The sequence below is a fragment of the Puntigrus tetrazona genome, chromosome 20 (assembly GCF_018831695.1).
Source record: "Puntigrus tetrazona isolate hp1 chromosome 20, ASM1883169v1, whole genome shotgun sequence".
Taxonomy (NCBI): domain Eukaryota; kingdom Metazoa; phylum Chordata; class Actinopteri; order Cypriniformes; family Cyprinidae; genus Puntigrus; species Puntigrus tetrazona.
Window position 1 is genome coordinate 7,774,201 of NC_056718.1, and position 25,462 is coordinate 7,799,662.

At 41.3% G+C, this 25,462-nt stretch overlaps 2 protein-coding genes across 4 annotated transcripts in view; one reads left to right on the top strand and one right to left on the bottom strand.

Moving 5' to 3' along the window:
• echdc2 (enoyl CoA hydratase domain containing 2) overlaps positions 1 to 22,099 on the top strand; it is a 23,751-nt gene extending 1,652 nt beyond the window's left edge. The window contains exons 2-9 of one of the 2 annotated variants that reach the window (XM_043219293.1): positions 4,741 to 4,808; positions 5,721 to 5,808; positions 5,892 to 5,978; positions 7,685 to 7,777; positions 7,977 to 8,033; positions 8,688 to 8,875; positions 10,797 to 10,895; positions 10,985 to 11,261. In XM_043219293.1, coding sequence (XP_043075228.1) covers positions 4,741 to 4,808; positions 5,721 to 5,808; positions 5,892 to 5,978; positions 7,685 to 7,777; positions 7,977 to 8,033; positions 8,688 to 8,875; positions 10,797 to 10,895; positions 10,985 to 11,032 — 728 coding nt within the window. In that variant the 3' untranslated portion in view covers positions 11,033 to 11,261. Of the gene's footprint in view, positions 1 to 4,740; positions 4,809 to 5,720; positions 5,809 to 5,891; positions 5,979 to 7,684; positions 7,778 to 7,976; positions 8,034 to 8,687; positions 8,876 to 10,796; positions 10,896 to 10,984; positions 11,262 to 21,992 lie in introns of those variants that run through there. The other variant, XM_043219294.1, reaches the window with a different exon arrangement.
• Positions 11,402 to 25,389, bottom strand: zyg11 (zyg-11 family member, cell cycle regulator). 2 transcript variants are annotated; one of them, XM_043219292.1, is made up of 16 exons: positions 25,061 to 25,389; positions 23,961 to 24,126; positions 22,918 to 23,432; positions 22,020 to 22,265; positions 21,768 to 21,908; positions 21,518 to 21,694; positions 20,015 to 20,079; positions 19,076 to 19,175; positions 17,320 to 17,370; positions 17,063 to 17,224; positions 16,909 to 16,956; positions 15,620 to 15,817; positions 15,469 to 15,521; positions 14,736 to 14,831; positions 14,465 to 14,646; positions 11,402 to 13,027 (listed from the first exon to the last, which is right to left on the bottom strand). In XM_043219292.1, the coding sequence occupies exons 1-16, from the start codon at positions 25,082 to 25,084 to the stop codon at positions 13,011 to 13,013; spliced, it is 2,241 nt and encodes a 746-aa protein (XP_043075227.1). In that variant the 5' UTR covers positions 25,085 to 25,389; the 3' UTR covers positions 11,402 to 13,010. The 2 variants fall into 2 exon arrangements, with proteins under 2 accessions (XP_043075227.1, XP_043075226.1); XM_043219291.1 differs by lacking the exon at positions 14,465 to 14,646 and having other exon boundaries at positions 14,734 to 14,831.
• Between the last annotated feature and the right edge of the window lie 73 nt (positions 25,390 to 25,462).

A 25,462-nucleotide genomic window follows, 5' to 3' on the forward strand; every position in this document is an offset into this window, starting at 1 on the left:
TTCATCCATTATTTCTTACACTTGTACCCTTTATTAGGACCCATGAAGGGTGATTCAGTCTTAGATCAGATTAGAAACTTTAGATATATTCATTTTTTATATTGACAAGCCCTCTCACAAGGATGAAAAAAGTGTCTTCTGAATTCTGAATGTCATGTAGATCCGAACTGGTTTTTACCTCAGGATACAGGTTTTATATTGCATATGGCGACCCAACCTAGAACCAAAATGCTCATTGTGCCAGGTTAAACAAAATTGTAAATAATTTCAAACACTAAATAATAATACAATATTTAAATGAGGTAAATAATATAGTTGCGAACAGAATTTACATCGAAAGCGCTGAAGTGTATTTCCACTGGCAAAATTCATTCATTTCACGTGTCACGTGTGGTTTGCAATTTCACAAGGGTGAATCTTTTCCATTATTTGCAATAATGGGTTCCTACATGTTGGCCAACAGAAAGCTACTTGGTTGGAAAGTGACTTCAGTGTGAGACGCACACATCGTCCATCTGAAGAATTAAGCCGTAGTCAATTACTCTTTATTAGGGCTGTCAAAAGATTAAGCAAGTTTTTATTTACATAATATATGTGTACTGTGTATATTTATTATGTATATGTATATACAAACACATACAGTGTATGTTTTGAAAAAAATATAGTTTATAAATTATATTTTATACAAAATACAAATATATATATATATATATATATATATATATATATATATATATATATATATACATAATGTATGTTTCTAAAATATATATGTGTTAGTATATATATATATATATATATATATATATATATATATATATATATATATATATATATATATATATATTGTGACAGGAGGAGCCAACGACAGACACAGTGGGTGTGGCGTCAGGCCTCGGAGAGGCTTTTATTAACAAAAATAGTACAAAATAAAGTGTCCAAGGGAAAAGTGTCCAAATAAAAGGGGAAACTGGTGCCCTCGTTGTGCTTCTGGGATTGTGGAAGGTCAGGTAGTGTTCCAGGGGCAGGGTCCAGGTAAGGGGCGGAGTCCAGCGGTCGCCGCGCGCTCCTCTCCTGTTCGGGGCGCGGGGCGGCGGCTTCTTCCGCGGCATCTCCGTCGCTTCTTTCCTCCGGTCGTCAGAGATTTAGGGGATTTAACGGCTCGGCATCCTGGCCCGTCAGCCGTATCCGGGTGCAGTCGTCGCCTGGACTGTACGGGGTCCCACGACGCGCTTGTCTAGCGGCGGGGCGAGCTCCTTCACGCACCCTTCCTGGACCCACGAGGACACCAGCGTGCATGCAGGGGAAGAGACCGGTCTCCCGAGGAGAGCGCGCAGGGCATTTAACGGCGGCGGTGACAAGGCTAAATCCCCTTCAGGTGTGCCTCGTCACACGCCGCCAGACCTGGCCAATACCACGCCCCTCCTCTCGAACACACCCACTCCCGTCGGGAGCCTGGTGAAGGCGGCGAATAAGGGCGGGGTGATGGTGACAATAAAGAGGAGGGCAGCCGACTCGTCACATTCCCCTCCCCAGCGTCAACCCCGTCAGGCGTGCCGCCACGCAGGAGTGCTACCTTCCTCAACCAGGCTCCAGCAGTCGGAGTGGGCGGGGCAGGATTCCTCTCCGGGCAACTCCTCTCGCACCGGGACAGAGAAACCGGGAATTAGTCGGAATGCTCAACCAGCCACCGGGTAAATGACAATAAGCAAGCGTCACTTACCCTTCCTGGTGGCTGGGAAGCGAAGTCTCCGTTGTTCCTCCGTCCGGCATGGGTACCAGCGAGAGGATGGCGTCATCAGATGTCGCCCAACTGTGCCGTCTAAGCTCCGCCCTTGCCGCATTCTCCACCACTGTGACGGGAGGAGCCAGCGACAGACACAGTGGGCGTGGCGTCAGGCCTCGGAGAGGCTTTTTATTAACAAAAATAGTACAAAATAAAGTGTCCAAGGGAAAAGTGTCCAAATAAAAGGGGAAACTGGTGCCTCGTTGTGCTTCTGGGATTGTGGAAGGTCAGGTAGTGTTCCAGGGGCAGGGTCCAGGTAAGAGGCGGAGTCCGGCGGTCGCCGCGCTCCTCTCCTGTTCGGGCGCGAGGCGCGCGGCTTCTTCCGCGGCATCTCCGTCGCTTCTTTCCTCCGGTCGTCAGAGATTTAGGGGATTTAACGGCTCGGCATCCTGGCCCGTCAGCCGTATCCGGGTGCAGTCGTCGCCTGGACTGTGCGGGTCCCACGACGCGCTTGTCTAGCGGCGGGGCGAGCTCCTTCACGCACCCTTCCTGGACCCACGAGGACACCAGCGTGCATGCGGGGAAGAGACCGGTCTCCGAGAGAGAGCGCGCAGGGCATTTAACGGCGGCGGTGACAAGGCTAAATCCCCTTCAGGTGTGCCTCGTCACACGCCGCCAGACCTGGCCGATACCACGCCCCTCCTCTCGACACCCACCACTCCGTGGGAGCCTGGTGAAGGGCGGCGAATAAAGGACGGGGTGATGGTGACAATAAAGAGGAGGGCAGCCGACTCGTCCACATTCCCCTCCCAAGCGTCAACCCCGTCAGGCGGTGCCGCCCACGCAGGAGTGCTACCTTCCTCAACCAGGCTCCAGCGGTCGGAGTGGGCGGGCAGGGATTCCTCTCGGGCAACTCCCCTCTCGCACCGGGACAGAGAAACCGGGAATTAGTCGACATGCTCAACCAGCCACCGGGTAAATGACAGTAAACGCAAGCGTCACTTACCCTTCCTGGTGGCTGGGAGCGAAGCGTCTCCGTTGTTCCTCCATCCCGGCATGGGTACCAGCGAGAGGGGATGGCGTCATCAGATGTCGCCCAACTGTGCCGTCTAAGCTCCGCCTTGCCCGCATTCTCCACCACTGTGACGGGAGGAGCCAACGACAGACACAGTGGGTGTGGCGTCAGGCCTCGGAGAGGCTTTTTATTAACAAAAATAGTACAAAATAAAGTGTCCAAGGAAAAGTGTCCAAATAAAGGGGGAAACTGGTGCCCTCGTTGTGCTTCTGGGATTGTGGAAGGTCAGGTAGTGTTCCAGGGGCAGGGTCCAGGTAAGGGGCGGAGTCCGGCGGTCGCCACGCGCTCCCCTCTCCTGTTCGGGGCGCGAGGCGGCGGCTTCTTCGCGGCATCTCCGTCGCTTCTTTCCTCCGGTCGTCAGAGATTTAGGGGATTTAACGGCTCGGCATCCTGGCCCGTCAGCCGTATCCGGGTGCAGTCGTCGCCTGGACTGTACGAGGTCCCACGACGCGCTTGTCTAGCGGCGGGGCCGAGCTCCTTCCTCACGCACCCTTCCTGGACCCACGAGGACACCAGCGTGCATGCACGGGGAAGAGACCGGTCTCCCGAGAGAGCGCCAGGGCATTTAACGGCGGCGGTGACAAGGCTAAATCCCTTCAGGTGTGCCTCGTCACACGCCGCCAGACCTGGCCAATACCACGCCCCTCTCTCGAACACACCCACTCCCGTCGGGAGCCTGGTGAAGAAAGCGGCGAATAAAGGACGGGGTGATGGTGACAATAAAGAGGAGGGGCAGCCGACTCGTCACATTCCCCTCCCCAAGCGTCAACCCGTCAGGCGGTCGCCGCATACGCAGGAGTGCTACCTTCCTCAACCAGGCTCCAGCAGTCGGAGTGGGCGGGGCAGGGATTCCTCTCGGGCAACTCCTCTCGCACCGGGACAGAGAAACGGGAATTAGTCGGAATGCTCAACCAGCCACCGGGTAAATGACAATAAGCAAGCGTCACTTACCCTTCCTGGTGGCTGGGAGCGAGTCTCCGTTGTTCCTCCGTCCCGGCATGGGTACCAGCGAGAGGGGATGACGTCATCAGATGTCGCCCAACTGTGCCGTCTAAGCTCCGCCTTGCCCGCATTCTCCACCACTGTGACGGGGAGGAGCCAGCGACAGACACAGTGGGCGTGGCGTCAGGCCTCGGAGAGGCTTTTTATTAACAAAAATAGTACAAAATAAAGTGTCCAAGGAAAAGTGTCCAAATAAAAGGGGAAACTGGTGCCCTCGTTGTGCTTCTGGGATTGTGGAAGGTCAGGTAGTGTTCCAGGGGCAGGGTCCAGGTAAGGGGCGGAGTCCGGGCGGTGCGACGCGCTCCCCTCTCCTGTTCGGGCGCGAGGCGGCGGCTTCTTCCGCGGCATCTCCGTCGCTTCTTTCCTCGGTCGTCCAGAGATTTAGGGATTTAACGGCTCGGCATCCTGGCCCGTCAGCCGTATCCGGGTGCAGTCGTCGCCTGGACTGTCACGAGTCCCACGCGCGCTTGTCTAGCGGCGGGGCGAGCTCCTTCACGCACCCTTCCTGGACCCACGAGGACACCAGCGTGCATGCAGGGGAAGAGACCGGTCTCCCGGAGAGCGCGCGGGGCATTTAACGGCGGCGGTGACAAGGCTAAATCCCCTTCAGGTGTGCCTCGTCACACGCCGCGCCAGACCTGGCCGATACCACGCCTCCTCCTCTCGAACACACCCACTCCCGTCGGGAGCCTGGTGAAGAGCGGCGGCGAATAAAGGACGGGGTGATGGTGACAATAAAGAGGAGGGCAGCCGACTCGTCACAATATATATTAGGCACAAAAACCTATTTTAGTTGTGGTTAATTGCAATGAATCATTTGACAGCACTACGTTTTATTTTATTTGACACGGTTTTTCATCTGAACAGACCTGCCACCCATATTTGGGTCATAACCCTCCAGTTGAGAACCGTTCCTCTGTTTCTTTTGTCTGGTTAGGTATAGTGGAAGTGCTGATGTGTCGTGAGAGGGCGAGGAACTCTCTGGGACGTGTGTTTGTAGGTCAGGTGAGTGTGCAGAAGACCCCCTGTCCCACAGCATCAAACTCAAACGTGCAGAAGATCCAGTCCGTGAACTCCGGTTTACCCGAGCGATAAATGATGATAAAGCCCCTCAATTCTCAACAATCTAACCGGCGCGTTAAAATGCCCCCATTATGGATTTTTGAAACTGATCTTTCATGCAGAGCGTAACGCATCTCTAAGTAAATCTGATAGTGCGCCGTGCATAAAGTTATTGTCTCCCAAAAGAAAGAGTCGACTCTGAATCGTTAAAATGAGTCGCTTTTAAAACGAATCCCAAGCCATTTCGTGTTGACGTCAACGTAAAACCTTGGAACATTGCCGCTCTCTTTTCTCCTCGGTCTGTATGAAAATGCAAATTCATTCCTGGCCACTAGGTGCCGCTTTTGGAGCAGTAAAAAGACTAAAAGACTAACTGAACCAATCGTTATCGTTAAACAAATCGTTTGGGGGTTGTCGAACAAGTAAGGTGAAATAAATGCATATTATAATGCAATAAAAGGTTTTTTGTCTTTGCATGCACATCAACCTGTTACTTGTGACTCCCAATACAAAAAACATGAACCTTTATTACCCATAATAGGGGCTCTTTAAATTTCCACTGCACATCATAAAAAAATGTAAAGAGATAAACACATTTGAAAGAACTTACGAAATGACTTATAGTTTTTAACTTTAATTCTCTTGAGTAATGATGTTCCATTTCTCTCTGTTCGCTTCGTTCCGTTTCCAGAAAGAAGTTGTTTTTAACGTTTGATCAGTTTATCAAAAGAAAGTCTGGCAAAAGTGTGTCAGGCCTTGAATAAATAACAATATCCTGGGCGTGTCTCTCCCAGAGCTCTTTCTCAAATCAATTTGAGTTTGAACGCGCATCGATTTCTGTGTCTCCGTGCGCAGATGAGAGAGCTGGTGTCATCGTTGCATCACGGCACGGGCGGTTGCGCGGTCATCTTCAAGAGCTCGATACCCGGAGTCTTTTGTGCAGGTTTTGTGCACGCTCACACATAACGGTGTCGACAGCCTGCTTTTAAAGATGTTGTCATTTGTAAAATGCGGTGTTGTTGATAGGCGCAGATCTTAAGGAGAGAGCTCAGATGAGTAACCCTGAGGCAGAGCTGTTTGTACATGGCCTTCGATCGCTAATGAATGACATCGGTGAGACATAAGGGTGATGTTTCTCGTCCATATTCAAATCCTGCTCTATCAGACTTCAGAGTTCTGTATCATCACTTTCAGTGTTGCACCGAACAGGTAATTTTTTCCCAGCTGCAAATACGATTATGGCTGGGGGTGAGAATGATTGGATATGCATAATAATAAACACACAGTAGGTGCTTTTTCTCTGTGCCCTCAATTTTTGCATAGTTTTGCCTGTAACATTTAGGAAAATGCTACTGTTTTTATAAGCAGACGGTTGAGAAGGAGTTTTCTCTATACAATTTTGTGGTGGCGTTTTTATCAGAAATATGAAGCAGTGATTATTAGTGCTCTCAAATGATTAATTGAGAGTAAGCGCATCCTAAATAAACGTTTTTGTCTACATAATATATGTGTAAGTGGTGTATATTTGTGTATATAAATGCACACACATACATGCATATATATTTAAGAAAAATCTGATATATTTTGAATTTCTATAAAATATAAATTATATGAATGCAAATGTACACATGTAAATATTTTTGAGAAATAAAAATATATACATATATACGTGTGTGTGTGTGTATATATATATATATATATAATGTGTGTGTGTATTTCTACATAATATGAACAGTGCACACACATGTATTATGTAAACACAAAAATTATTTAGGATGCGATTAATTGTTTGACAGCACAATAAAGTGAAATGCTTTTACGTTTAAGAATAAAAAAAAAAAAAAAAAAATATATATATATATATATATATACACACGTTATTTATATATATACATATATATATATATATATATATGTTATTTGTATATACATATATATATATATATATGTGTGTGTGTGTATATATGTGTATATCTTTATTAATATTAATTTATTAATCTTAAAGTTAATTTCAGCATATACTAATGCATTATTAAAATCAAAAGCTGTGTATTTTTAACATTAATGCAGTATGAACTAACAATGAATGAATGACTGTTTTTATTAACTAACATTAATGAAGATTAATAAATAGAGTAATAAATGCTTTTAATAAATGCATTGTTCATTGTTTATAAGTTACACCTTATTGTAAAGTGATACCACAGCTTTATTAGCCTAACAGTTTAAGTAAAATGTTGAATTGAAAAATGAATGACTATCACTTTCTTAGTACGTGGCAGTTTCTTCAACTTATTTTATGAACTGTGAACACATATCTCTGCGTGACTCAATCGCGTACAATCCAGTTACTTCCTACTTTTTCACCAGTTACAAAAAACACAACACTCCAGTATTGCGTCACCCACGAAGTGACATCCTTCTGAACCCTTCTACAACTCGACAGAACAAGACAAGTAAATAATTGCTACCGATTTAACACGCTTAAAGCTTTTAACGTCGAGAATAATAAATGTTCCTCGAGCCTCAGATGACGCTGCGACTGTAGTGATGATGGAATAAATAACATTATATATATTCAAATAGAAAAATTACTTTGAATTGTAGCACCACATAAGTAAAATGACACCTAAACCTTTTCTAGCTCGCTTTTCAAGTAACCCTTTTTTTCCAGGTTTTTCAAATATGTCCCCTCTTTATATAAGCGTGTCGGCACTGAACACATCCGGCTGAGTGTAGAGAGGTCCAGCTGTTTGAAGCCCTCTCTCATTAATGTGATCTATGACCTGTCTGATCCGTGTGTGTCCATTATGTGCCAGCTGTGCTGCCCGTGCCAACCATCGCAGCGGTGGACGGCTTCGCTCTCGGGGGCGGTCTGGAGCTGGCCCTGGCGTGTGACCTTCGCACTGCAGGTGAGAGGCGGCTCCGACCTTCTGGGGGTCGGCCTCGGCGGGCATCACGGCTGCGGATGCGGGTTTGCGTGATTTGTAGTCGTTCTGTTTGGCACGTCATGGAGCGGGAATCTCTGCGGTCGCGGCATGTAGAGGAGGCTGGGTCCTTCATTTCACCTTTTTCTGTGTGTGTGTGTGTGTGTGTGTGTGTGTGTTTCAGCACATTCAGCGCAGATGGGCCTGATTGAAACTACTCGAGGATTACTCCCGGGGGCCGGTGAGAGAAATTAATGAATAGATAGAGCGGCTGAAATAATAAGACAAACATACAGCTAGATGGCAGTCCAATTACAGAAGAGAGACAGATAAACAGGAAGTTAATAGACGTAACAGGACAGGAAGACTTATACAGAAAGCTTATACAATCTTTCTCCTTTTTTTCAACATGACATGCTAAAAATGCTTAAAAATCTACATAATATTACGATGAAAGCATGAAACATTTAGTGCATGTGTTGCAGTCTGCATAGAAAAAATGCCCTTGTCTGTGGAAGAAAGAATAAGAATGATATGATAATGACAAATGTTTATTGTCATAACAGGGTTATTGGAGTAAGCTAAATAATATTTGAAAAATTATATTAAATATTATATTAATAAAAATAATATAAAAATTATATGAAATATACACTGCACACACATATATTTTTGAGCAAAAACGTTTATTTGGATGTGAATAATTGCTTAATCATTCGAAAGCGGTAATATATACATCTTTTATTGTTCGTTTTTTTGCACCTAATGTCTTGTCACATCAAAGTGATACATTTTAAGTTTCTGTAAAACAAAGTACAAAGATCACTTAATGAAGTAACTGATTGCATTTTAAAGGCACCGTAATTAAACCATGATTTCTGTGTTTGTATGTCAGGAGGCAGTCAAAGGCTTCCCCGGACAGTCGGCTTTGCCATGGCGAAGGAGCTGATTTTTACAGGCCGGCGTGTCGGGGGTGAACGGGCTGCAGAGCTAGGGCTAGTAAACCGCTCCGTGCCGCAGAACCAGACCGGAGACGCGGCCCACAAGGAGGCTCTTAGTCTGGCACGAGAGATCCTGCCTCAGGTTAGTCTTAGTCTGCAGGACATTTACATCCACATCTACTGCTTCTCAGACACCTGTGTTCATACATACATTTTACCTAAACACAGTTCGGAAAATAAACAACGGTTTATGAAACAAATTGCTCTTTCTTCAAATAAAGTAATTCATAATTCAGATTTTCTTAGGGGGAAAAAAATCAGCTTCTGCTCTAAACTAAGCCCTTTCACATTACTACGAGTTTATAATTAAGAACAGAACCCAAACTTAAATTCAATTACTGTTTATTTTTAAATATACTAATCAAAAGAATTGTGTGCAAACATGTTAATTGTTTTTAAAAATGTATATATAAATATATATGTGTGTGTGTGTATATATATATATATATATATATATATATATATATATATACATACATACATACATCTGCTCTATGTGTGTATGTATATAAAATATATATATAAAAAATATATATATATATATATATATATATAATGTAAGTATATATCATTTTTATTTTTGTGTAAAAAAATGGGGCCTCATTATCTAACAAGTGTAGCTGATAGAAAACATTTTTGTTTACATTTATTGTTTGTATGTTTTTAGTGGTTATGAAATTGTTCTCATACTAGTTCAACTGTACCCACAGGCATTTCTTTAATCTCATTTGCGTCATGTGACACTGTAGTGTCACAGCGAAAGCGCCTCCCGTGTGACTGGAGTCGACAGGCTGGCACGTGAATATGTAGGGCCTGAGGACAGACCTGGCTCTAATGTGCCATCCCAGTCTTCCCTCAGGCCCACTAGTGTCCAGAGCACGCTATTAACACCGTCCAACAGCGTAATGGTACAAAAGATCAGGTCGGCCGCATGACCTTGTTATTCATCGATAAGCTGAAAATGTGGGTCATGTCGCCCGTCATTATATGGCTTGGCATGCGGGTTTGTGGAACCAGAATCTTCTGTACTGTACTAAACTGTCTCGTGACAGTGAGAGCATCCTGCTTTTCTGGTTTTGCTTGTGTTTGGCAAGTCATTATATTAGATTAAAATGAAGATGGCCTATTTAAGTCAGCGTGGGAGCGTGATTCAGACACGTCATGCCACAATAACTTTTGAAGGCACTTCTGCCTTCCTGACATATCTGTGTCATGCTTAGGCGACTGTTTTTAGAGGCGTAATTTACAGTTGCAGTAAAAGATATTTAACACAGACCTGAGGTACAGGCAAACTTACAGTACCGCTTTCAGAAATGAATTCTTTTATTCAAAATGTCACTTTTTAATTGATCGACAGTTTGACTTTTGATACAAGTCATTTCCATTTTGAACAAAAGCTGTTGTTTAAAAATTTCTATTTATCAAAAAAGTAAAATCGAAAAAAATAAATAGAATACAGTATTGTTACTTTTCATTGCTCAAAATTTGAAGGACCGGTATTGGTGATAATTGTGATATTTTAAATTTTAAGCTGCACGTATCTACAAACGTTTGACAAAATTTCCGCGGTATTTTAACAACAATCTTTTATTTACAGTCACAAGGGTTACTCCTTTCAGAAATGAGTAGGAAGGTAGAGGCCCTCGCTTTGAATGCCTTCTAAGGTTTCAGGATATCAGTATTTTCCCACACAGCTCTGGTGTGATCTTGGTCCACTCTCTTCCATAGTTTGGTGACTATAGTGGGCTTATTTGACGTAACTTTGTCGCCAAGGAGTTTGTATTAAAAAAGTGTTCTCTAGTTTTGACCAGAGTTCTTTTATAATCAAGTCATTTTCGTTTTGTAATACTGTGCTTCAGAGTAAAATCAATTCATGAAATATGCTTAATACTGCCCTTATACTCCGGTTAGGATATCTTCAAACAGGACTAAGCATGACCTTGAACGTTAGGAAATTGTGGGTTTTCTCATTTTGATCAGGATATGTTTTTCCTCCTCCCCAGGCCCCGATCGCCGTGCGAATGGCTAAAGTAGCCATGAATCGAGGTGCCGAGGTGGACATCTCTTCAGGAATGGCTATCGAGGGAATGTGTTACGCCAGGGTGAGTTATACAGAAACCACATGAACCAAATCGCTTTTGTTGCAGTATTTTGCGTGCTTGGTTTGACTGAATGTCTCATGGTTACTCAGCTCATTCCTCTGAGAGGGACAGACAAGAGGGCATGGCTGCGTTCATAGAAAAGAGGCCTCCAAGGTACACTGGGGAGTGAATGTCTGAAGGTTTAAAACCTGCACAACATGTTTCAAAACCACGTGTTCTACATTACAAACCGTACTCGCGTTGGGTTTCAATTTTTCGTAATGCCTAAAAATAACCACCACCAATCATTTAAAAAGGTCTTTGTTCTACTTTTTTATGAAAAAAAGTTTGTTTTCTTTTAATTATTAAAAAACAGATCATTGGATACCTTTAAAACATCATAAATGAAATAAAAAACAATATAAACCTTGAGCTAGGTTATTGTATTTTTTATGTTTTTGAATACTTGCAAAACCCCCCAAACAAACCTGACGTATAAGTAAAGAGTAACCGCAGACTGAAGCAGCAAGGGTTTCACATTCTTTATTCCCCAGACATGATTTGCATAAATGTGAGTCTGATCAGCAGTATGACAGTAGCTGACTCAATCCACACAGAAGAGATCTGTAGTACGCCACAAACCACAGTCTGTCCTCGTGGAGGGCCACGCACACGATGAGAGTCTCCACGCTCGGCCTGTAAAGTTCGGGGGAACTCATTTGGTCCATTTAGAGTGGCAGGTTAAATTTAACATCAAGTATTTGCTAATGTCAAAACTGAATCCAAAAACGTAATATCTGGCGAAAAGCCGTAGGTAAACCTGGCCGAAGTTGCCAGACGAAATTAAAAATTACGGTAGAAATGATAACAAATACCATTTCATGCAACGTGCAAGAACAGCTGCATGACAACAATACGATTTTCTGGAACAAAGCACATTTGCTGGAGCATCTCATCATAATACATGGCCCAGATACGAACAGAAAACCAAATCCATGCTGCGAAAAGAAGCATTTATATACAAAACAGGCTTCTTTAGTTCACCGGAACAAAATGGAATATACTTTTTTTAAATTGCAGTTTCGAACAAGACGAGTCGAACCTGCTTTTTAACAGCTTCATTGGTGTTAAATTAAATCAAACTTCTTTCAATGCAAGTGTGTTTAGCGAGAAGGCAAATCCAATGACTTTTGGCAAATCACCAGCACGCCCCAGTTGCCACGATGAGACCAAAGTTCTCACTTTTTTTTTTTTTTTTTTCCTCCTTTTCTTTTTTTCACATGGTGCCGTTTATCCGTGTCTGTTTTTGTTTCTGCCTGCCAGATTTCTCAACGTGGCTTACGCGGCAAATCGTGTTCCTGCTTTTGAGCAAAGGCAAAGGCTTTATTTTTAATTCATCTCCGCCCGTTTCGTTGCTGTGGGTTCTCGAGGAATCTTTTATCCGAGCGATCAGTCCAGTACCATTTTTTTGAAACTCAAATCTGGATCGTAATACTCTGCGTGCAACACGACATCAAAACACTGTCATCTGCCAACGTTTTGATATACAGTCTATAAAAATATATTTCACCCCTAAAGCTCTCATGCTGTTCAATGCACTTCGATACGCTTTTCTTCCTCTCTCGTACACTCAGTTTAACTCAGGTTACCAAACGGTTGTATTCCCATGTAACACAACTCTTATCTGTTGTGAACGTTTTTTGTATTATTGCATTTTATGCCCAAGAGGACAGAAATCTGTCATACAAATGAAATTTCCTATGGAGTTGCATCCAAATCTGAATATGCATACGTAGCGATCTGATGCACATGCTCTTAATACACACATGCACACACACACACACACACACACATATATAAACTCTCACGTACGTCCCGCTTTTTATCATAAACGCACTCTCTTAGCCGCTGCGCGTGTAAATAAACAGTTCCTCGTTACGGAGACTTAATTGTTACGTCAAATAAATAGCAGATTCCGTCGTGTGCAAACATATGCAAAGTAACTCATCCACGGGGTCCTCCTTACAGGAAGAGCAGCAGAGCGTCGTTGTCATACGGGTGGGCACGAGTGAACACAAACACGCACAAAAAGCTTCCAGTTTTTCGCGACATCCGATCCAGAGACCGCTAATTGCGTCATGGAACGTTTTTCTCTGGAAGACAAAAAGAAACGCGCAAATGGAAACTTGTGTTAGATCAGAAAGTGACGTTTTGAAATGCCACTCGAAGGTTAAAATCCTTTAAAAGGGATAGTTCACCAAAATTACACCAAATTTAAATTACTCATGTCGTTCCAAACCTGTAAGTCCATTATTCATCTTCAGAACTCAAAGTAAGATATTTTTGAGGAAATCAGAGAGCTTTCTGACCCTGCAGGGATAGCACCACGATAAACGCACAGAAATGTAGGAAAGACGTGGTTAAATACGTTTAGCGCACATGCTATCTACTAAATGTAAACTACACTTATTATGTTGATTATGTTCTGAGGTCCAAAATGGAGGAAGATGGTAGCTCAGGAGAAGAAATGCTGAATAAATCACATTATCATTACTTCTTGGACACTTCTCGTGAGCCAGAAATTACGTTGAACCACTGATGTCACATGGCCCATGTCTCGCTACAGTTCTGTGTGTTGATCGTGGTAACGTTCTTGCCAGTCTGGTCTCACGGCAATTCGGACCGATTTTACAGAATTACACGATTTTTGATAAATCGGAAGTATTTTCGGAAGTTGCCAATTTATACCTACACCTAGCCCCATTCCTAAACAGACCGGTCATGGAGTTCTGGACAATTCATACAAAAGAATAAGCCAATTTGTAAAATATGTAAAAATTGGTAGAGAGACTGTGTTGTCCGTGCTGTCTATGGAGGGTTTGAGAGCTCTCAGATTCCATCAAAAATATCTTCAAGTGCTCCGATTATGGATTTTTGAAAATGGCCTTTCGTGCGTAGCGCAGCTCTAAAGTGAATGAAAACATCCTGAAAAGTTTTAAATCTGAAAATGCACTTTATATAAAAAGTTAGTATCTCTCAAAAGAAAGAGTCGACTCTGAATCATTGAAATTTAGTCTTTTTTTTTTTTTTTTTTTTTTTTTAGTAAGAGTCCTGCCATTTCATATTGACATCAACATGTTACAAAAGCATAGTGCCCGCCCACTTGTTGATCTTTTCTCCTCCGTACCACTTTTGGTGCAGTAAAATGAGTGGTTTCCCCGGTAACGCTGTACACAAAGCAGCATTGCCTCACAAACACTGCTTTATTCCGGTATTACAGGTAAAATTTAAAATTTAAATGAGACCAATCACAGCAGATAGGTGTCACGAAAAAGAGGGGTTTGAAAAAGTAATCTTTGAACAAAACGTTTAGGAGTCGTTGAGCAAACAAGGTAAACATAAAAGTATATTTTTAGACAGTGAATGTTGCAATGACCTGGCATGCATGTCCAACTGTTATTGGCGACTCAAACCAAATAGTGGCACTTCAAATAGTCTTCTGAAGATGAGTAATTAAATGACAGAATTTTTCATTTTTGGGTGAAGTATCCCTTTAAAATTTTGACTTTCCTTCTGCTGTAGACACGTACCTCTATGCGTGTGTATTTTGGGCGGCCCTGTGTACCCTGTACGTGCTCTGTGGCGATGTAAACTGTCTAGGATGCTTTCGGCCAATCGCCGCACGTCGCTGTGGGTTTTGGGATGTGACCTCACAGCCTCTAGCTGCTGCAGCCCTCCCTCCTCCAGTAACATGCTGCAGTACCGCCCGCTGCATTCATGTAGGCAGTACAGGAAATAAAATGAACAACACAGAAAGCCTCTGGGCTCAGAAGTGTTGGGTTCATAGCGCTGATCTCACCATTTTTGCTGCAGACGTGCTGCATGGCCCACGCGGCCCACAGCTGGACTCCTGGGGTCTGGAAGCACTCCAGTAAAGGGAAGAAAGGGTTGAACGACCTGGAAAAGACACAGATGTACAATAAACACTTTATTTCTTTATAATACTATAAATCACTTTCTTTCTAGTGCATGAATGACAAAGTCTCATGAAACCCAATAGGTCTCTCGATGTGACTGAAAACCATGTCAGTTAGGTTACTGTTAACTAAAACTATTAATGGTTTTTTATGTAAATAAAGCTGAAACAAAACAATGGTGCATATTAAATAAAAATATATATATATATATATATATATATATATATATATATATATATATATATATATATATATATATATATATATATATATATATATATATATATATATATATATATATATATATATATATATATATATATATTTACATTTTTAGATTAAGAAATAAAAACCTGAACATTATAAATTGTTAATAATAATTCAAATACATAATTTAAATATTAACAGCAGTGTTGTTAACTTTATTCCTGCGCGTTCATTAAAAACAACAAAAAAAAAAGTAATGTTTATTTTGTAATATATTTTTCTATACATATGTTTACCATTAATTTCAAGTCCAAGTTTGAGGGTTTAAGAGTCTTTAGTAATGTTATGGCATTTTAACAATAATAATTACTTTTCAGTGAAGCCTTGCTCATGTTGTTGTCATTTCTCACCTGTATGCTACCATCTCACATTCCGGCGTTGGCCACTTCAGAATGGCCGAATGCTGCAACAGATAAATAAAGACGAAGAGATTTTTCTCCGTCCTCAGGTGCAATAATACCCAAACAATTTCTACTCGTCTTTACTCGCGCAGACACGTACCAGTTGCTCCAGCAGCGTGGCCCTAAGTGACAGGTCGAGGGTCCACACCTTCTCGCCCCGTGAGGTGAGGTGGGCCAAGATGCCTGCGGCAAAATAACTGACCTCCACCTCTGGGCTGTGCAGCAGAGAGCGGATGTGATCCAAAAAACTCTGAACCATCAACTCGCCGTGCAACTCTCCCACCTCAGCGATGTTGTTCTGAACGCAAGGAAACAATCACAGCTAGGCAAGATAGAGAGAGGACAACAGCATCGGCGCAGGGGACCACATCTCCAAAAATACCACTGAATGCGAAATGAAATAGTCTCATTATACTTTCTAACTAAGGGAAACTATTAGCATAATCTCTCAGCAGTGCTTCCTTTGACACGAGAAGGCGTTTTATCAGTGCTGCCCACAGCTTCAGAATCGCTCGCCTCAATTCGGTTTCACCAGAGCACAACACTGCAATATGTATCTCTCTCTCCGCTGCATAACCAGCACAAGATTATTGCTTGTATTCGATACGTTACATATTCTTCTTCTAAAAAAATAAAAAAATGTATGCATGCGCACGCAAAGTGGTTTGGGCTTTTAAAGAAAAATGCGCAACAAGGCTATATATATGATTAAATCTAAATCTAATATAACAGTAATATTTTGAAATGCTAGCCTATAACTATTTAAAATAACTGCTTGATATTTGAATGTATATTAGTATGGAATGTGTTTCTGATGCAAAGGGATATCAGGAAATCAGTAGTGCTGCCTATTTGTTTTTATTATATAAAAAAATATAGATTTTTAAAGTTCTAAGTACAAAGTTCTCAGAATAGCGTCTTTAGGAAAACACCTTTGTCACTTTTGATCAATTTCTGCATCCTTGCTGAATAACCAATTATTTAACCAATTATTATTTAGACACCAGGCATTTTTGATATTTTTACTAGTGGGTGCAGGATGTCAGGACAGCAAAATAAAAGTAAACTGACATTATACCCAACGATTCTCATGCAGTGGACTACCAGTAAAACTGATACAAATATGGGACCGCAATAATTTTGACCTGACCATGTTTTGCTTGTTAGTTTTTTTTCTTCTTTAATTGCTAATGCAACCTTTTTACTCCACAGACTGAACAAGATTTGGCATTACTTGGTAATTGGTTGACCTCAATTGGTATCATCTTAATTGGTGTACTTAACAGCTGACAGCTATTTAACCTAATCAAGTGTGTATTTGTGCTAAATTAAACCTAATAAGAATAACTTATTTTAACATTTGAATCAGTTTTGAATCCCGTTTCTTACCAGTAAACCCAGGACCTTCTGTTGAATGGATGACTCTGATGGAAAGGACTGGAAAAAAAAAAAAAAGAGAGACATTGAGATGAGGAAGGCAGGTTTTTAACAAACTACTGTCGAGCTCTTCTGAAAATACCATCAAAAGGTTTGAAGTGTTTACCTCGAGTACTTTGATGAAGAGCTCTAGTCCCTGGTTCTCTATGAAGTGTCTGCAGGTGGTAGGAGATTCATCCGTGAGGTTCCACAGAGCGCTGAGAGTGAACTTCAACGTGGCGTCTACGATCCCCTGACACGTTTTCTGACGCACGATGTGCAGGAGTTGCTATAGTGGGAAGAGTGCGAGAAAGATAAGTATCCACTGTTCGTCCCGTTCACGCGTTACAAATTTGAGAACAAAAAAAAAACTAAACTACTTACCTTTACGATAAAAAGCTCAGCCCCTAGTTGTGCGGTTTGTTCAGTGGACAACTGTTAAAAGAAACACAAAGAGCCAAGTTAAACATGGAAAAAAGAAAATACTGTGGAAGTCAATGGCTACCGTTAACCGTTTGGTTACGAAAATTCAAAAATATCTTGTTTAATGGGTTAGCTAACGACAAAATGAAGTTTCTGTCATTTAATTACACACCCTCACGTCGTTCTGAAACCGTAAGACCTACGCTCATCTGAAATTCAACTGAATTTTTTTTTTTTTTTGCAAAGAAAAAAATAAAATAACACTCAACCAATTGACTCGACCGTGAATTGCTTCTTCATTTTGGAGAGTACTTAAGAATGTATTTGACAATGACCATAAGCGAAAGTGTGCATTGGGATGCTCTCTAAAGTGGCAGGAGATGTAACTCGGGAAAAAGATTGGTTAAGTTAATTGTTATTTTTGTTTTCTTAGTGCAAAAAGTATTTTAGTAGCGTCACAAAACTGAAGTTGAGCTACTGACGTCACGTGGACTGTTTTCACAATGAAATATCTTTAATTTGTGTTCAGAAGATGAACGAAGGTCTTGCGTGTTTGGAGTGACATGAGAGTAACACGAGTTTCAGTTTGGGGGTGAACCAACGAGAAAGGAACTTTTACACACTCGGGTTGTTCCAGACATGCATGATTTAATTTCTTCTAGTTTTGGAAAACTTGAGGGTGGGTAAATCATGACAGAATGCATCATTTCATTGAACAGAGGCCTGCTGTAACGCCACGGTCGTGTTGCATTGCGCACGCGTAAAGGTCTCTGAGGTGTACATATGAATAATCAGCTCACGCTCTCATTCAAATCTGACAGTAAATCACTTCTGGTACTTTACCAGAAAGAGAAGTTCTAACAATATGAGTAAAGTACTGGTAATTTCCCGGGATTGCTGTGTGAAGGGATATTAATATCCACCTGATCAAATAAAACAAAGTGCTGAGTGCAGATAGGCCCCTATACCATGTTTTTCTTTTGAACATACTGTGATAATTAGCTTTTGTGGGCAGGTTCATTGCAATTCATTTTCATTTATATTATCATATGAATAAGCGGATACTCAATAACCAATTCGCGACTGCCACTAGGTGGGCATTTTGCAATAAACAATCATCAAGACCTTCATGTAGCATTCAATGACCAAAAAAACCTTATGAGGACATCCCTAATTGATATACACATGTAGATTATATGCTGATAGATTCAAGGTGCCTCCTAACTTGTGTACTTGATCACTATTCTAAGAGGTTTTGTAGTATACATAGTACAAGTAGTGCACTTGAAATACCCGGATGATGCAAAAAAATAAAATAAAAAATGTATAATGTTGGACACACTCAACCGCCACAGCTTTAAATTATGTCGCAAAGGGGAGGGGCTCTCAGACTACCATTATTAATGATTAAATACCCTTATGAAATGTATACACTACACAGCTGAGTATAAGTGCATTGTGCCATTTTCTAAATAAGCCTTTTTGGCTTATGGTTTTTCAATGAATGTGAAGGGAGCTTTTATGTTATGAACATTTAAAGTAACTTTTAATTAAAGATGGAAATAAATAAGAAGTTTAACCCATGAGCGCCACAGTCAGATCTGTCTGGTTCAGCTGCGTCACGCCGCATTTCACGGTGCGTCACTCAAGAATGTTCTCAATCTTCTGTGGGAGCCTCCCAGCTTACGTTTCCTCTCTGCGTTAAACCCGTTCTCACCTTGGCAGCGAGGATGGAGATGATGGCTACGGCCATCCTCTGCATGTTCTGATCCTCGTGGTTGCACAGCCACTGCATGACCAGCTTGGCAGCTTCGAACCTGAACAAACAAACGTTACTTGATTCGCATGAAGCGGTGCGACGTCCTTTAAATCAATCGTAACGTCTGTGAGACCAGACCTTTATACGGAGTAACAAATGTGCTACAAACAACACAAGTAGCACCCCATGGAGAGCCACTGATAGCGTAAGCTCTGATGGCCTGGTAACACCTACGATATATTGACCCCAAGGCTAATTAAAATACAGTTGGCTACAGATGATTGCATCTGACTAAAAGATACACAGATCTTTCGCATCTAAAATGTCAGGCTTTAATTATTTTAGAAATCCTTGTGATACAAAGCTGATCTCATGACTAAACAGAAAACGGTAAAATTGTTTCACAATATTACCGTTTTTATTGAATTATTTCTATTTGTTACTGTTTGCATAAAATAAATTCAGCTTTGAGCCAAAAAAAACTTAACCTCTAACATTTGAAGAGTAGTTTTAAAGAGCGACCGATAATTACTAGTCATGCAAAAGATGAAAATTGATTTTCTTTTTCTTTAAAATGACTTTAAAAGGGATGGTTCACCCAAAAATTCAAACGTGATGTTTATCAGCTTACCCCCAGGGCATCGGAGACGTTTCTTAAGTAGAAATGAAATGATTTTTAACTCAGACCGTAGCCGTAATGGAAAACAAATTAAACACTGCTGCTCGTGACGATACATTGATGTCCTGAGGTTTTGCAAGAAACCGAACCGTATTTATAGAAATTTTGTACCTCTGATACACTACAACGTCTGATTGTCCCGTTATACTGAAGAAATAAAGTAAGCTACATCTTGGATGCCCTGGGGCTCAGCAGGTAAACATCAAATGAAGCGTTACCTGTTGAAGGGAACCTCCTGCAAGATTCGGTCACTGCATAGAGACAGCAGGCAGTTCTTCTGCAGCTGGAAACACACACACACAAAAAAAAAAACCAGAACAACTTTTAAAGGGGAAATCATAATTGGCAACAGTAAAATATTTTCCTCATTCTTAAAATGCATCATCTTGAGGAACTGAATGATCGTGCGAGCTGTTCTTCCCGAGAGCATTCAACATATTTCAAAGGCTTATTGTGTTGAGACAAGTGAAAGCGACCCGATTACCTAAAATCTTTTACACAGTCTAAATTGAGCCAAACAATATTTGTATTAAAATTCATAGTAGTGAATGATTTTGTTTGCGGTGTAAAAGCAGCACAGTAAATACTGCAGTGATTTTAATGTACTTCCAGTTTATTCTTGGTCATCAGTCAATCTATCAGTTTTTCCTAAATTATGTGTATCTTTAGTCACGTGTGTTTACATTGTGACTGTGCCTCAGATTCGGTCAACTGAAACGGTTTACAGTCTTCAATAAATTCTTCTCCCCACAAGAACTTGGGTCAATCTTTCCTATTTTAAGTGTTAGAAAAATCCAGTCCATTGGCGAGCCACAAATACAGTAAAATTCAACTGCAGTAAAAGCAGTGTTGTTTTAGTATTAATTCTATAATATTATAATACAATGTTTTGAATTGGTGTTCACTTGTATATTTTCAGGTTCTTTTAATTTCAATTGAAGTCTTTGTTTTGTAGCTTTATTTACATTTCAGTTTTAGTGATTTCAGCATTCAACTTAAACTTAATTTAACCTTATTTCAAATTTTTTTTATTTTTTATTATGTACCTAACTTATCTGTGTGTGTGTTTGTTCTAACACAAACACACACACACTTTAATTCATTATTTCATTTCACGATAGCACTGGTTTGAAATAAGGTTGATTTATTCCTTGTGCAAACTGTCCATTTTAATAAATGGATTCAGTACTACAACAATTAAAAAAAAAAACAGCCATATAAATCATATAAACTACAAAAAAAACATATTTATTATTATTATCATCATCGTCGTCATCTTTATTAAGCAGTAATACTTTCATGCATGGTAAAATAAATTAGTAAATGTTATTCTTCCTTGTGTTCATTTAGTGAAACAAATTTTGCATATAGAGTGCATATAATGTCTTGCTAATGACTTGCCAAATTAAAGCAATAATAATAATATTCAATTTTTATTACACATGAAAAATACATGTAAAAAACACAGTGTAAAATATGCATTAACTTATTATCAGCTGTAATTTTATTTCAGCTGTGCTGGACAGTTTTTTTCTGATGTCAGTGTTTCCAAGTCAACTGGACTACTTTTTTTTTTTTTTTTTAAATGTGTACGGGCTGAAGCATTTTACCGGGAATTCCCCTCAGAAACGCGCTCGGACTAGTTTTGAGAATCAATTGGGCGGGTTTTGCTGTGAAATGCTGCCAACCCTGGCTGCTGTTTGACTCTTGTTTTTACGTACCTGCTGGTGGTTGGGGAAGGTCTTCATGGCTTCGAGAAGCAGCTGGGTGACGTTCCCCAGAAGTCGTACGGGGATTCCAAAGGCCAGATCCTGTTTGGTGAGGTTAAACACACAGGCGCTGGCTGCCAGCTGCACATTCAGTGTGGCCGGATGGTTCTTCATCCCCAACGCTACCAACTGCAGATCGAGAGAGCAGAGACGTGAGCGGCGACATGAAGAGACGCAGTGACCTCTGTATGAGTATGCGTACCTTCAGGATGTCGGGTCTCGCTTTCTCGATGGCATGAGTGAGGCTGAAAAGATGGAAGAGAGCTTCTCTCACAAACCCTTCTCTCTCGCTGTACCTTCTCAACGCCTCACATATCTGAGTCTCATTGGCCTCTCCAGTCACCTGCAAAAAGAGAAGAAAAAAATCTTACAATCACCTACTACATCTAAAAATAGGATCCTTTTTTTTTTTTTTTTTTCCAAAAAGATCTTGCTGTTGTGTCTGAGCTCCTACCTTTAAGCTGCCCTCTCCGGACAGGAAGTCAGAGAATCCGGCGTCGGTGGCCAGCAGACCAACGAAGGTCATGCCCGGTCTGGCCTCCACGAAAGCCCTGACCGCTGCATCGGTCACCTGCTTCCGGCCAGATACGTCCAGAGACACCAGCTGGGGGAGGATGCCGGAGGTCTCCAGCAGCTGCCGCGCCACGTCAGACGTGAACTGCTTATCGTCCGAGATATCAAGGTGCTGTAAACCCTCCAGCTGGACAGACGCAAAAATTATATGCATACGGTTACATATCATCGTGCAAAACTTCTCATTTCTTAAGTCAAAAATCTATTGGATGCGATTTACTCTAAAATAGATTCAGCACCTATAAATGACTTGATATTTACAATTGCTTTATTAAAATTCATTGCTTCAACGCTTATTAATATGAATAAAATAATTTAAGAAATTATTTGATTGTTTATTCACTGAATATTAAGACAAATTAGTATTGTAATTTTACAGTTATACTAAAATATATAATATAATATAATATGCTAATATAATTAATATGCTAATCTATAAACCACAAAATATTAAAACTACATTTTGAAATAAATGTAAAGATTTCTAGTAAAGTAAAGAATTACATTTTTCTAGTTTTTCCTAAATGCCTTTTATTTTTATTTTTATTATTATGGAAAATATTAATATTTTGCAGTTGTATATTTTCAGGTTTCATTTTAAATTAAAATTTCATTATATTAAAATTCATTATTTGTTGAATTTTTTTTTTTTTATATAAGTGTATGAAAATGTGTAAAAATACAAGAAAAACGAATAATTGCAATTTCATTTGACTTGCCTAACATTTTTAGAGACATGAAGTTATATATGCCTTCATTAAAACACATGGGGCGCTGACCTGACTGAGCACAGCCAGCAGCTGAGCGGTGGTCATCTCCAGCCTCTTGAGCTGGTGCATGGTGAGATAGCGCAGCCTGCTCCTCAAGCCCAGCAGCGGGGTCAGGTTCGTCACGGACGTGTTGGAGATATCCAGACTCTCCAAACGGGGCAGCGCGCACACGTCCAGCAGGCCCGAGTCGTAGAAGTCCACGCTGGACACGCTGAGCGCGCGCAGACCCTGCATGGCACTGAAGCAGCGACGGCCGGGCTCCTCCAGAGAAGACATGGTCAGGCCGTTCAGGACCAGCCGCTGCAGGCTCTCCTGCAGAGACTTGTTGGATGACAAACCTCGAAGGATGTCGGCGATGGTGAGGTCGGCGTTGACCCGCGAGGCGTCCAGCTCCACGAGGCGGTGCGGGCAGAGGGCCCGGTGGAAGGCCTCGGCGGAGATCCTCGCGGTGCGGATGCAGGCGTGACGCAACCGGAACTGCTGGCAGCTTCGGAAGATTCCCACCGTGCTGTCATTCAACAGGCCTGTGAGGAAAAACGGTTACATTTTCAGGATAGATTCATCTGAGCCCACGTACAGCTTGGTTTCATTTCCAGCTCTGTTCTGTTCCATTCAATAGCCATAAATAGCCCAAAAATAGAACGATATTAAAACAAATATAACTTTAACGTCATTAAAGGAATTAAAAAACAAGTTTCACACTGTTAACGATACCACTTCTAGTTGTTAAGTTTAGGTTTTGGGTAGAATTAGGGATGTAGAATAAGGTCACTACTTAATTAGTACTAATAAATGACTAACGTTCTAGTAATACGAGCTAGCAAGTATAAATCGCAAAATAGTGTTCCAAAAAACACGCATATCATCTTTTGTGTTCCACAGGAGAAGGTCATACAAGTTTGGATCGGCACGAAGGAGAGCGTTTAGTCTTTTTATTTTTAGCTCCATCCCTTTTAAATACTAGGCAGAACACACAATCATCGTTCCGTGCGCAGGAATGTCATCCTAGATTTGTGCAGCCTTCCTCGAAACGCAGGACGCCACGTACTCACCCTCAGTGGCCATCTTGCAGAGCAGTTGGTCGGCCAGCTCCTGCGGGAAGACCAGCGGCTCGCGGAAGGAGAGGGAGCCGTCATCACGCATCTCACAGAAGAGCTCCAGCCTGGAGCTCACCAGAGTCATGCACAGATCGGTCAGAGACGGCGGGGAAGCCTCGTCCTACAACAACAACAACTTTTCTTTCATGACAGGAAATTAATCCTTTGATGTATTATATGCTGAGGACAAAACTCTTCTCTAGATCAATTAGACCAGGCGGTTTTTTTTTTTTAATGAGTATGTGAAGAAGATTACTGAAAAACTGTAAAATTTAAAAATAAACACATTCTTTAATTCAGTTAAATACAGTGTGTAATTACTCTCATTTTGCAAATGTAGTTTGTGTCTAATAATAAGATACAATATAGTGGTTATATTTGAGACAGCAAGAGAAATGTCTTTATCGTTGCACATTACTTATTAATAATGTATATTTCACATTTTAAAGTATATTTTATACCCAGAAAATGACTTGAATTGCCACAATAAACACATGCCATGTGCAGGAAATAACATTAATGATTAATAATAATAATAATAATAATAATATTTGAATAATTAAAATATTTAAATAAATAATTTTCATTAAAAATTATATATATATATATATATATATATATAAACGTAACAGTACAATATTACAGCGAGCTGAAAAAGGTTCAGATTTGTATTAAACGCATTATACAGTAAAGCACATATCGGCAGCTACATGGTTTCACTTCTTTATATTAGTCCTTCACAAGATTATCATGTTTTGTAAGCCGTGGGGTCGAAAGTGCAGTGAAAACTCATAATTTAATCTACAAACTGAGCGCTGGAGAAGGTGCTGGTTTTTGTTGAAAGAACAAAATGGTGTTTCACAGCTTTAAAGGGTCAGGTTAACTACAACCTTGTGATCAGGACACTTATAAAGACCCGCACATCTTACGATCCGTGCCCACCGGCATGTTACTACAAACCTCCGAGCCGAACAAACAGCTTCATTTACAGCAAGGTTACCGTCTGAGGGATGATGTATGAATCACACATTACTACACACATTAGCGTGACTTACCATGGTCTCGAAGAGATGGATCATAACGGCCTCACAGCGAAAGAGACGCTTGTATGCCGCGGATAATGGCAGGTGGGTTGAGGTGTAGATCAAATAGGTACAATCCGATTGAAACGCTCTTAGCTCCTTAGCTCGTCAGCCGTCAAACATCTGTCTTCAAGCATCGGCAGATCCTACTTGACGGTGTTTTAAAGGAACACGGGCCGCTATAAATCCACTGTAACCTCTGTTCCTCGTCCGCATTGTTGTTTAGAGGATTTCTTCTACCGGACAGTTCGTACGTGCTCCGATCACTACGAGCTGTCAGGCATTTTGACGGGTTTTTATAACGGGAGAAACGGCAGCGACGTCTTGACAAGTAAACAAGGTCGTCACACGGGAAGCGGAACCGCATCAGAGGGG